At 38.7% G+C, this 13,321-nt stretch overlaps 1 protein-coding gene across 2 annotated transcripts in view; it reads left to right on the forward strand.

Annotated features, from left to right (window-relative positions):
- LOC139562886 (protein unc-13 homolog C-like) overlaps positions 1-12,994 on the forward strand; it is a 145,165-nt gene extending 132,171 nt beyond the window's left edge. For both annotated transcript variants that reach the window (XM_071381011.1, XM_071381012.1), the window contains 3 exons: positions 1,338-1,430; positions 4,013-4,172; positions 11,407-12,994. In XM_071381011.1, the coding sequence (XP_071237112.1) occupies positions 1,338-1,430; positions 4,013-4,172; positions 11,407-11,695 (542 nt within the window). In that variant the 3' untranslated portion in view covers positions 11,696-12,994. The remainder of the gene's footprint in view (positions 1-1,337; positions 1,431-4,012; positions 4,173-11,406) is intronic.
- Positions 12,995-13,321: the final 327 nt, after the last annotated feature.

Consider the following 13,321-nt stretch of genomic DNA (forward strand, 5'->3'; position numbering starts at 1 on the left):
GAGAGTGGACCCCATACTTCACTGCCATAGAGAGCAATTGGTTCTATAACTGATTGAAAAATTTTGAGCCAGATTCTAATTGGAATTTCAATTTTGATGTTCCTTTTAATGGCATAGAATGCTCTTCTTGCTTTGTCTCTCAGCTCATTCACAGCCATGTGAAAGCTACCTGTGTTGCTGATATTTAGTCCTAGATATGTGTAGTTTTTGGTGTGTTCTAATAGAACTGTGTCCAAATAGAATTTATATTTGTCATCCTTATTTCCGGACCTTTTTTGGAATATCATTATATTTGTTTTTTTTAGGTTAACGGTCAGAGCCCAAGTCTGACAGAACCTGTGAAGATGATCTAGGTGTTGCTGTAACCCCTCTTTAGTGGGAGACAGCAGCACCAGGTCATCTGCGTACAGCAGACACTTGATTTCAGTGTTGTGTAGGGTGATACCAGGTGCTGTCGATTCTTCTAATGTTTTTGCCAATTCATTCATGTAGATGTTAAATAATGTTGGACTTATTGGGCAGCCCTGTTTCACTCCCCGCCCCTGAGAGAAGAAGTCTGTTTGCTTGTTGCCAATTTTAACCGCACATTTGTTTTTAGTGTACATTGATTTAATAAAATCATATGTTTTCCCTCCAATACCACTTTCTATTAGTTTATAAAAAAGACCTTCGTGCCAAATTGAGTCAAATGCTTTCTTGAAATCTACAAAACACGAGTAGATTTTGCCTTTGTTTTGGTTAACTTGTTTATCAATTAGAGTGTGGAGGGTGTAAATGTGGTCTGTTGTACGATAATTTTTTAGAAATCCAATCTGGCTTCTGCTCAGGACGTTGTGTTCGTCAAGGAAATGATGTAGTCTGCTATTTATAATACTGCAGAGAATTTTCCCCAAGTTGCTGTTAACGCATATTCCTCTGTAATTATTTGGGTCAAATTTGTCTCCATTTTTATAGATTGGTGTGATCAGTCCCTGGTTCCAAATATCGGGGAAAATACCTGCAGTGAGGATAATGTTGAAGAGTTTGAGTATAGCCAATTTGAATTTGTGGTCTGTATATTTGATCATTTCATTTAAAATCCCATCAGCACCACAGGCCTTTTTGGGTTGGAGATTGCATATTTTTTCCAATTTTTTCTCTCTCTCTCTCTCTCTCTCTCTCTCTCTCTCTCTCTCTCTCTCTCTCTCTCTCTCTCTCTCTCTCTCTCTCTCTCTCTCTCTCTCCTCAGCTCTCTCGCTCTCTCTCCTCAGCTCTCTCTCTCTCTCTCTCTCCTCAGCTCTCTCTCTCTCTCTCCTCAGCTCTCTCTCTGACGGTAGTGTTGTGTTGTTGGTCTGCAGGTCAGTCTACCGACAGCTCCGTGGGGGAGGTGTCCATGCAGGTGGATCTCATCTCTCACCCTGGCACTGGAGAGCACAAAGTCAACGTGAAGGGTGAGACACACACACGCAAGCACTCGCACATGCCATTCCTGTACACAAACACAGAGGAGGAAAGCTGAAACTGTGAAACAATTAAACCTCACTTTACCCCTTAGATAAGAACATTACAACAACGATGTATCATTCTTGGTCAAATCTATTCATACCTGTAATGTTCAAAGAGGAACCACTGGGAGGAACATGTATAGTTGGATTGTAGTTGTAGGCTAATGTTAAGCTGTGATCATTATCAGAAAGACTGCTGCTACAATACGTCTACTTGAAACCTTATACTACAGAACACTAGTCAGACAGAGACCAGCGGTTAAAACCTTATTTTACAAAACACTAGTCAGACAGAGACCAGCGGTTAAAACCTTATTTTACAGAACACTAGTCAGTCAGAGACAGAGACCAGCGGTTAAAACCTTATTTTACAAAACACTAGTCAGACAGAGACCAGCGGTTAAAACCTTATTTTACAAAACACTAGTCAGACAGAGACCAGCGGTTAAAACCTTATTTTACAGAACACTAGTCAGTCAGAGACCAGCGGTTAAAACCTTATTTTACAGAACACTAGTCAGACAGAGACCAGCGGTTAAAACCTTATTTTACAGAACACTAGTCAGTCAGAGACCAGCGGTTAAAACCTTATTTTACAGAACACTAGTCAGACAGAGACCAGCGGTTAAAACCTTATTTTACAGAACACTAGTCAGACAGAGACCAGCGGTTAAAACCTTATTTTACAGAACACTAGTCAGACAGAGACCAGCGGTTAAAACCTTATTTTACAGAACACTAGTCAGACAGAGACCAGCTGTTAAAACCTTATTTTACAGAACACTAGTCAGACAGAGACCAGCGGTTAAAACCTTATTTTACAAAACACTAGTCAGACAGAGACCAGCGGTTAAAACCTTATTTTACAAAACACTAGTCAGACAGAGACCAGCGGTTAAAACCTTATTTTACAGAACACTAGTCAGACAGAGACCAGCGGTTAAAACCTTATTTTACAAAACACTAGTCAGACAGAGACCAGCGGTTAAAACCTTATTTTACAAAACACTAGTCAGACAGAGACCAGCGGTTAAAACCTTATTTTACAAAACACTAGTCAGACAGAGACCAGCGGTTAAAACCTTATTTTACAGAACACTAGTCAGACAGAGACCAGCGGTTAAAACCTTATTTTACAAAACACTAGTCAGACAGAGACCAGCGGTTAAAACCTTATTTTACAAAACACTAGTCAGACAGAGACCAGCGGTTAAAACCTTATTTTACAGAACACTAGTCAGACAGAGACCAGCGGTTAAAACCTTATTTTACAGAACACTAGTCAGACAGAGACCAGCGGTTAAAACCTTATTTTACAGAACACTAGTCAGACAGAGACCAGAGGTTAAAACCTTATTTTACAGAACACTAGTCAGACAGAGACCAGCGGTTAAAACCTTATTTTACAGAACACTAGTCAGTCAGAGACAGAGACCAGCGGTTAAAACCTTATTTTACAGAACACTAGTCAGTCAGAGACCAGCGGTTAAAACCTTATTTTACAGAACACTAGTCAGAAAGAGACCAGCGGTTAAAACCTTATTTTACAGAACACTAGTCAGACAGAGACCAGCGGTTAAAACCTTATTTTACAGAACACTAGTCAGACAGAGACCAGCGGTTAAAACCTTATTTTACAGAACACTAGTCAGACAGAGACCAGCGGTTAAAACCTTATTTTACAGAACACTAGTCAGACAGAGACCAGCGGTTAAAACCTTATTTTACAGAACACTAGTCAGACAGAGACCAGCGGTTAAAACCTTATTTTACAGAACACTAGTCAGACAGAGACCAGCGGTTAAAACCTTATTTTACAGAACACTAGTCAGACAGAGACCAGCGGTTAAAACCTTATTTTACAAAACACTAGTCAGACAGAGACCAGCGGTTAAAACCTTATTTTACAAAACACTAGTCAGACAGAGACCAGCGGTTAAAACCTTATTTTACAAAACACTAGTCAGACAGAGACCAGCGGTTAAAACCTTATTTTACAGAACACTAGTCAGACAGAGACCAGAGGTTAAAACCCTATACTACAGAACACTAGTCAGACAGAGACCAGCGGTTAAAACCTTATTTTACAAAACACTAGTCAGACAGAGACAGACAGAGACAGAGGCTTCATTTTTCCACTAATTGGTCTTTTGACCAATCACCTCAGATTATTTCACATCAGATCTTTTTCAGAGCTGATATAATTGGCCAAAAGATAAATGATTGAAAACTATTTCAAAATTGGGCTGCCTGTGTAAATGCAGCCTGAGTGACTCACACTCAATGACCAGTAGTTTAAGAACAAGTCTTTTATTTAAAAGTACATGGACCAGTGATTTTAGAACAAGTATCCTATTTCAGTTTGCATAGTGGATGGATGGATATGGGTGGGTGAGTGGGTGGATCGATGTGTGCATGGATGGATGATTTGATTGACTGATTGATTGATTGATTGACTGATCGACTGATTGATTGACAGATTTTTTTATTGACTGATTGATTGATGTGTCTCTGTCATTTCTTTCCAGTGGTGGGGGTCAACAACCTAAGCTGGCAGACCAATGCCATGTTCCGACCGTTCGTGGAGGTGAATGCGGTCGGGCCGCACCTCGCCGACAAGAAACGCAAGTTCACCACCAAGACCAAGAACAACAACTGGTCACCAAAGTACAACGAAACATTCCAATAGTAAGTCTGCTTTATTGTCTAAAGTAAGTCTGCTTTATTGTCTAAAGAAAGTCTGCTTTATTGTCTAAAGTAAGTCTGCTTTATTGTCTAAAGTAAGTCTGCTTTATTGTCTAAAGTAAGTCTGCTTTATTGTCTAAAGTAAGTCTGCTTTATTGTCTAAAGTAAGTCTAGTTTATTGTACAAAGCAAGTCTGCTTTATTGTCTAAAGTAAGTCTGCTTTATTGTCTAAAGTAAGTCTGCTTTATTGTCTAAAGTAAGTCTAGTTTATTGTCCAAAGTAAGTCTGCTTTATTGTCTAAAGTAAGTCTGCTTTATTGTCTAAAGTAAGTCTGCTTTATTGTCTAAAGTAAGTCTGGTTTATTTTCTAAAAGTCTGGTTAATTGTCTAAAGTAAGTCTGGTTAATTGTCTAAAGTAAGTCTGGTTTATTGTCCAAAGTAAGTCTGGTTTATTGTCCAATAGTAAGTCTGGTTAATTGTCTAAAGTAAGTCTGGTTTATTGTCTAAAGTAAGTCTGGTTAATTGTCTAAAGTAAGTCTGCTTTATTGTCTAAAGTAAGTCTGGTTAATTGTCTAAAGTAAGTCTGGTTTATTGTCTAAAGTAAGTCTGCTTTATTGTCTAAAGTAAGTCTGGTTTATTGTCCAATAGTAAGTCTGCTTTATTGTCTAAAGTAAGTCTGCTTAATTGTCCAAAGTAAGTCTGGTTAATTGTCTAAAGTAAGTCTGGTTTATTGTCTAAAGTAAGTCTGGTTTATTGTCCAATAGTAAGTCTGCTTTATTGTCTAAAGTAAGTCTGGTTTATTGTCTAAAGTAAGTCTGCTTTATTGTCTAAAGTAAGTCTAGTTTATTGTCCAAAGTAAGTCTGCTTTATTGTCTAAAGTAAGTCTGCTTTATTGTCTAAAGTAAGTCTGCTTTATTGTCTAAAGTAAGTCTGCTTTATTGTCTAAAGTAAGTCTGCTTTATTGTCTAAAGTAAGTCTAGTTTATTGTCCAAAGTAAGTCTGCTTTATTGTCTAAAGTAAGTCTGCTTTATTGTCTAAAGTAAGTCTGCTTAATTGTCTAAAGTAAGTCTGCTTAATTGTCTAAAGTAAGTCTGCTTTATTGTCTAAAGTAAGTCTGGTTTATTGCCTAAAGTAAGCCTGGTTTATTGCCTAAAGTATGCCTGGTTTATTGTCTAAAGTAAGTCTGGTTTATTTTCTAAAAGTCTGGTTTATTTTCTAAAGTAAGTCTGGTTTATTGTCTAAAGTAAGTCTGGTTTATTGTCTAAAGTAAGTCTGGTTAATTGTCCAAAGTAAGTCTGGTTAATTGTCTAAAGTAAGTCTGGTTAATTGTCTAAAGTAAGTCTGGTTTATTGTCCAAGTAAGTCTGGTTTATTGTCCAAAGTAAGTCTGGTTAATTGTCCAAAGTAAGTCTGGTTTATTGTCCAAAGTAAGTCTGCTTTATTGTCTAAAGTAAGTCTGCTTAATTGTCCAAAGTAAGTCTGGTTAATTGTCTAAAGTAAGTCTGGTTTATTGTCTAAAGTAAGTCTGGTTTATTGTCTAAAGTAAGTCTGGTTAATTGTCTAAAGTAAGTCTGGTTAATTGTCTAAAGTAAGTCTGGTTTATTGTCTAAAGTAAGTCTGGTTTATTTTCTAAAAGTCTGGTTTATTGTCTAAAGTAAGTCTGCTTCTGGTTAATTGTAAGTCTGGTTTATTGTCTAAAGTAAGTCTGGTTTATTGTCAGACGTACAATAAACATTCTGGTAGTAAGTCTGGTTTATTGTCTAAAGGACTGGTTTATTGTGTAGAGTAAGTCAAATCTGTAACGTCCTGACCAGAGTTATTATGCGTTTTGCTTGTTTAGTGTTGGTCAGGACGTGAGCTGGGTGGGAATTCTATGTTGTGTGTCTAGTTTGTCTGTTTCTATGTCCAGCCTAATATGGTTCTCAATCAGAGGCAGATGGTAATCGTTGTCCCTGATTGAGAATCATATATAGGAGGCTTGTTTTGTGTTGGGATTTGGTGGGTGTTTGTTTCCTGTCTCTGTGATTGTCTGCACCAGATAGGTCTATCTCGGTTTTTGCACATTTGTTATTTTGTATTGTTGTTTGTAGTGTTTCACTTGTTCTTTATTAAACATGGTTAACACTAGCCGCGCTGCACTTTGGTCCTCTCCTTCACCCCTGGAAGAAAACCGTTACAAAATCAAATCAAATGTATTTATATAGCCCTTACATCAGCTCATATCTCAAAGTGCTGTACAGAAACCCAGCCTAAAACCCCAAACAGCAAGCAATGCAGGTGTAGAAGCACGGTGGCTAGGAAAAACTCCCTAGAAAGGCCAAACCTAGGAAGAAACCTAGAGAGGAACCAGGCTATGAGTAAGTCTGCTTTATTGTCTAAAGTAAGTCTGGTTAGTTGTTTGACGTACAATTAAGCATTCTGATAGTAAGTCTGGTTTATTGTCTAAGCAAACAACCTAATCCTGTGTTTTGGCTTCAGTAATGTGTGTCTTGGTTGTGCCAGGAGTGTTGCTCCTCCAGTAGTATACTATCTGCTGCATAGTGGGAATGTAGACACCTGCAGTGCTCACTGTCAAAACGTTTGGAAAAGGTTACAAATGAAACTAGAAACGCTTTTATCGCAGCATGATAGCAGAAAGTAATGAGATGATGAAGTGCTTTTAAACATGAAGAAAAGAGACATTTCAGTTATTTGAATAGTGAGAATAGAGGGAGGGGTGAGATAGGGTGAATGATCTATCTATGCAGCTGTACCACTGTCTGTCTGATACTGAGCCAGCTGCATTTAAAGCACAATGTAGAGCCTGTGTCCCAAAAGCATCCTATTTCCTTTACACTGAGTGTACTAAACATTAGGAACACCTTCCTAATATTGAGTTGCATCCCTTTTGCCCTCAGAACACCCTCAATTTGTCGGGGCATGGTCTCTGCAAGGTGTTGAAAGCGTTCCACAGGGATGCTGGCCCATCTTGACTCCAATGCTTCCCACAGTTGTGTCAAGTTGGCTTGATGTCCTTTGGGTGATGGACCATTCTTGATACACACCGGAAACTGTTGAAAAACCCAGCAGCGTTGCAGTTCTTGACACACTCAAACCAGTGCAACCTACTATCATACCCAATTCAAAGGCACATAATTATGTTGCTTGCCCATTGGCACATACACAAGCCATGTCTCAATTGTCTCAAGGCTAAAAATCCTTCTTTAACCTGTCTCTTCCCCTTCATCTACACTGACCGAAGTGGATTTAACAGGTGACATCAATAAGGGATCATAGCTTTCACCTGGTCAGTCTATGTCATGGAAAGAGCAGGTGTTTTCTGTTTTGTACACTCAGGGTATAGTGCCCTGGTCAAAAGTAGTGCACTACATAGGGAATATGCCATTTGGGATGCCGACAGTGTTTGACTATCAGCTGAATCCAATCCTCTCACTGTGTTTATGATAGTGAGCCAGATGTCTGTGAAGTGCAGTCAGAGAGAGAGTGATCATCTATAGTGCTTACTTGGTCTCTGGTGCTCTTTTAATGCCAGCGTCCACTGACCGAGATCAATGTCAACACGAACACGAACATATTTTCATTGCACCAAAGAAAACAACTGATAAACAACAATACAGATAAAAACACATTTAAAAACTGATATACAACAATACAGACACATTTAAAACAACTGACAACAATACAGATAAAAACACATTTAAAACAACTGACAGACAACAATACAGATAAAAACACATTTAAAACAACTGATAGACAACAATACAGATAAAAACACATTTAAAACAACTGATAGACAACAATACAGATAAAAACACATTTAAAACAACTGATAGACAACAATACAGATAAAAACACATTTTAAACAACTGATATACAACAATACAGATAAAAACACATTTAAAACAACTGATAGACAACAATACAGATAAAAACACATTTAAAACAACTGACAGACAACAATACAGATAAAAACACATTTAAAACAACTGATAGACAACAATACAGATAAAAACACATTTAAAACAACTGATAGACAACAATACAGATAAAAACACATTTTAAATAACTGATAGACAACAATACAGATAAAAACACATTTTAAATAACTGATAGACAACAATACAGATAAAGACACATATAAAATAACTGTGTGCAGGTGTGGTCGGAAGCCCAAGGGCTGATATGAAAACCACACCACCAAAATAATATATACAATACATAAGTACGGAAATTTAAAAGGTTTGTTGAAACAGATAACAAAACCTACTAATTATAAACGTATAAATGATTTGATCAGTAATCACAATTTTTTTTAAATTATAATGTTTAAATGTGTGCATGAGAGTTAGGCTTTATGGAGGAGATTACGGAGTAATTTGGTTCATCAGGCTGACCCCCAGTCTTCGCTTGGAGTTATTGAGGGATGATGATGTTTTGGCAATGTGAGAATTCCAGAGTATGGTACCTCTGTATCTGATAGTCAATTCTCTATGTGAGGTGCGGCAGTGGGGAGGGTGAAGGTTATCACAGTGTCTTGTGTTATATAGATGGATTTCAGAATCAACCTGGAAGAATCCATTGAAGGGTTTAGTTAAACTGTCTGGGAGGTATTTGTAGATGAAAGTGCATAATTGGCGAACATTAATGTCATAAATAGACAAGATATTGAGTTTCTTAAACAAAGGTGCAGATGGTTCCAGATAATTAGAGGAGGTTGCTAGTTTATGTCTTGTGTATGATGAGTCATTTGTGTAGGTAGGAGGCATATGTACTGGCCCAGACAGTAAATGAGAAATGAGTAAATGAAGCTATAGTATAGAGTTAGGAAGCAAGCCTGACCACTCATCTTTCTGATGATACCAACAGATTTCATCGCTTTGCTGCAGACAAATTGAATATGATCTTTCCAGGATAACTTTCATCAATTAGAGCTCCAAGGAATCTAGTGGATGTGACTTGTTCCATTTCATTCCCACCAATTGAGATTCTGCCTAATGTTTTATGTGCGTACAGAGGCCCATTATCAGCAACCATCACTCCTGTGTTCCAATGGCACGTTGTGTTAGCTAATCCAAGTTTATCATTTTAAAAGGCTAATTGATCATTAGAAAACCATTTTGCACTTATGTTAGCACATCTGAAAACTGTTGTCCTGGTTAAAGAAGCAATAAAACTGGCCTTCTTTAGACTAGTTGAGTATCTGGAGCATCAGCATTTGTGAGTTCGATTACAGGCTCAAAATGGCCAGAAACAAAAAACGTTCTTCTGAAACTCGTCAGTCTATTCTTGTTCTGAGAAATGAAGGCTATTCCATGCGAGAAATTGCCAAGAAACTGAAGATCTCGTACAACGCTGTGTACTACTACTTCATAGCCCATCTTAATCTTTTCTTTTTATTAGACAGTCTGAGATATGGCTTTTTCTTTGCAACTCCACCTAGAACGCCAGCATCCCGGAGTCGCCTCTTCACTGTTGACGTTGAGACTGGTGTTTTACGGATCCCCACATTTATAGAGGGGGATAACTTTTGCAATTTTCTAATCTTTAGGAACAATACCAGTTTGCATAGATTTGGTGCGATAGAGGCTCAGTAATCCAGAAAAACACTGATTTCACCAGAGGCACCAATCTCATCATGACCTGCTGCTGATATCTTTAAGTTACCAATTACCTCCATTACATCAGGAGTATCATACTGAACCAGAGAAGGGAAATGTCCCTTAATGTAATCCAGATTTCTTTATTGTCTTTGACAGAGAGGAACCCACATTCACAAAAAAGTCATTAAATTCACATGAAATAACATCATGATCACTATAGGTCTTATTTCCAACAATACATTGAGATGAGATCATTGTAGATGCTTCTTTCTTATTCATCAGTTGGTTGGTGAATTTCCAAGTTTACTTATTATTTCAGGATTCTTGGAATTTCTTAGTAAAATGACTTCCTTCTTGATGCACTCTCTGTGCGTGTGTGTTTGCGTGCGTACGTTTCACGAGCGTGCTTTGTGTGCTTTTGTTTGAAACTTCAGAAGCCATTAGTAGCCTGTGGATAATTAGGTAGGTTCCTAAAGAAAAGGTTGGCTTGGAAATAATGGTCGCTCTGAACACAGACATTTAACTCTGTTGCAAAACGTGATTGAAATGTCCCTCATTTCAGTAAGTCACAACAATGAAACCTCTCCTGTCAGAGATGTCACTGAGCCAGCCTCTCTCACTGACAAATTCTACATATTATTGTACACATTATTATACACCCTGCTACGGGACAAAGCCAACTGACCTCTTGTAAAATGCTATGTCCTCTTTGATATTAGCCTTTGTACATAGGGAGAGTGGCGTATGTGTTTGTGTGTGGTTTCTGTGCGTCTGTGTTTGTGTGTGGTTTCTGTGCGTGTGTGTTTGTGTATGTTTGTGTGTGGTTTGTGTGTGGTTTGTGTGTGTTTGTGTGTGGTTTCTGTGTGGTTTCTGTGCATCTGTGTTTGTGTGGTTTCTGTGTGTTGTGTGTGGTTTCTGTGTCCGTGTGTGTGTTTGTATGTGGTTTCTGTGCGTTTGTGTGTGGTTTCTGTGCGTCTGTGTTTGTGTGTTTTCTGCATGTTTGTGTGTGATTTCTGTGCGTCTGTGTTTGTGTGTTTTCTGTGTGTTTGTGTGTGGTTTCTGTGCGTGTGTGTGTGTTTGTGTGTGGTTTCTGTGCATGTGTGTGTTTGTGTGTGGTTTCTGTGCGTGTTTGTGTGTGGTTTCTGTGCATCTGTGTTTGTGTGGTTTCTGTGTGTTGTGTGTGGTTTCTGTTTGTGTGTGTGTTTGTGTGTGGTTTCTGTGCGTGTGTGTGTTTGTGTGGTTTCTGTGTGTTTGTGTGTGGTTTCTGTGCGTGTGTGTGTTTGTGTGTGGTTTCTGTGCGTCTGTGTGGTTTCTGTGCGTCTGTGTTTGTGTGTGGTTTCTGTGTGTGTTTGGGTGTGGTTTCTGTGTGTGTGTGTGTTTGTGTGTGGTTTCTGTGCTTGTGTTCGTTTTATCCAACTAACTTTTAGCTCTCTGGTGTCTGGTCTCTGACTGATTGAGTTCCATTGTCTAATCAATCAATCAATGAATCAATCAGTCATACAACATGACATGTCCTCGCTTCTCTGATTGCGTGTTGTTGTTGTTAATGAAGATGTTCTATCTATCCTGTTCAATAAACTACAAATATGAGAGGAATGGGACTGATGTTGATCATGTTGTTGTCTATCTTCCTCCCCAGTGTTCTGAGCAACGAGTACGGTCCAGAGTGCTACGAGCTCCACGTCTCAGTGAAGGACTACTGCTTCGCCAGAGAGGACCGGATCATCGGCATGGCGGTCCTCCAGCTCAGAGACCTGGCCGACCAGGGGAGCTGCTGTGCCTGCTACCCCCTGGTGAAGAGCATCTCCATGGACGACACCGGACTCACCATCATGAGGATACTCTCTCAAAGGACCAACGACGAAGTGGCCAAAGAGTTTTGTCGTCTCAAGACCGACCTACGCTCTTCAGAGGAGGTGGCCTCCTAGTATGGAGATGTGATGGAGGAATGGATGGAATGAATGGATGCTTGCATAGAAGGGAAGAGAGGAGGGGAAGAGAGGGAGGGAGGCAAGGGGAAGGAAGGAAGGAAGGAAGGAAGGAAGGAAGGAAGGAAGGAAGGAAGGAAGGAAGGAAGGAAGGAAGGAAGGAAGGAAGTTGAGGAGTTGTGTTGTCTGTTTTTGTGCATGTGCGTAAAACATCTGTTGGAATGTTCATTTTAAACTACAGTATGTACCAGTGTTTACTTACCGTATGCTCAATATTAAGTACTATATTCTACGAGTTATGTTAACGAGACATGAAATACCTTTTTGTACAACATTTAGATTTGTTCTGATAAAGTGCCAAACCAGAGGAAAAAAGTACAACAACAAAACAAACAACAAAAGATAATAGTGATGAATTATGGTGATACTTAATATGTTTGATGAAAAATTTGCTTGATTATTTGGTTCAGTGTAAAATCATTCTCTCAAAAAAACGGTGGCGTTTTAATCGTTAAAAATCATTCATTTGCACCCTCGTTTTGTTACTCGTCCCCTCACACAGCACTTGTTGTGCATGTCCCGTTTACAACCATGTCTCTTCCATCATCTCACAGTGACCACAGGGTCGGGGTCCATGTACCCTGGCCCTAAAACTCTTTGTATTTAAGCCGAAACCTGAAAAGAGACCATTTTTTAACGGCGATGACTGCTATGTAAACCTTCATAGGTGTTTGTAATTTTATAACCATGACAACAACGAAAAGCCTCCAGTGCTGTCAGTCTACACAGAAAGGGTGGATCCTATTTTCTCTTTTTCTTTTTGCCTGTAATCTTTCCGTTCGGCCATCGGCTTCCAGCCTTTCTTTACGACCACTGTGAACACGAGCTCTGGAAGGCAAGCCTGCTGACGGTTTGATATTGTTCTCATATTTATTAAGATAACTTTGTTCCTGAGAAACTGCCAAAGTTATATCAAAATGTTTGTACAAAAGCAATCCATTACATGTATGAAAAATATATATGTACATGTGAACTATTTACTTTTACAATGCTAAATATCTGATTGTTGATGGGGCGGTTCTAGAACTATTTTTTGGAGTTTGTGTGAAGCTATTTACAAGATTTGAGAGTCGCAAAATGTTACTTTACACATGAGTTGAATTCAGCTTCTGCCATTTGATTTATTTTTCTTCATTAAGGAAAGAGTCTAACATTGGGTAAATATGCAACATTCCTATGTATTGCACTGATGGCGAATTGTATGTCATGTAAATATATTTAGTGAGAAATTGTACAAAACAACCGTCTCCTTTATTTCCAACACATTGTTCAAAGTGTTTTTTTGTTGTTTAATAATCTGATACATTCATTCAGTGATATAATCCTATATGCTGTAGCCTCTATATACAGTATCTATTGCCAGAAGAAATTTCACGTCTCAAATTGAATGACAGAGTAATGTACTGTATGGCCCACAGAGATCCTATAAATCACTAGAGTTCTATGTCATTCTATTGTATGAACCTTCCCACATAAAGATGCAATCTGTAACTTCATTGTCCCCTGTGGCCCTGGACTCAAATGAAACCCACCAAGTAATCAACCCTAACCTTTCCTAACCCTCTC

Source organism: Salvelinus alpinus, chromosome 33 (assembly GCF_045679555.1).
Source record: "Salvelinus alpinus chromosome 33, SLU_Salpinus.1, whole genome shotgun sequence".
Taxonomy (NCBI): domain Eukaryota; kingdom Metazoa; phylum Chordata; class Actinopteri; order Salmoniformes; family Salmonidae; genus Salvelinus; species Salvelinus alpinus.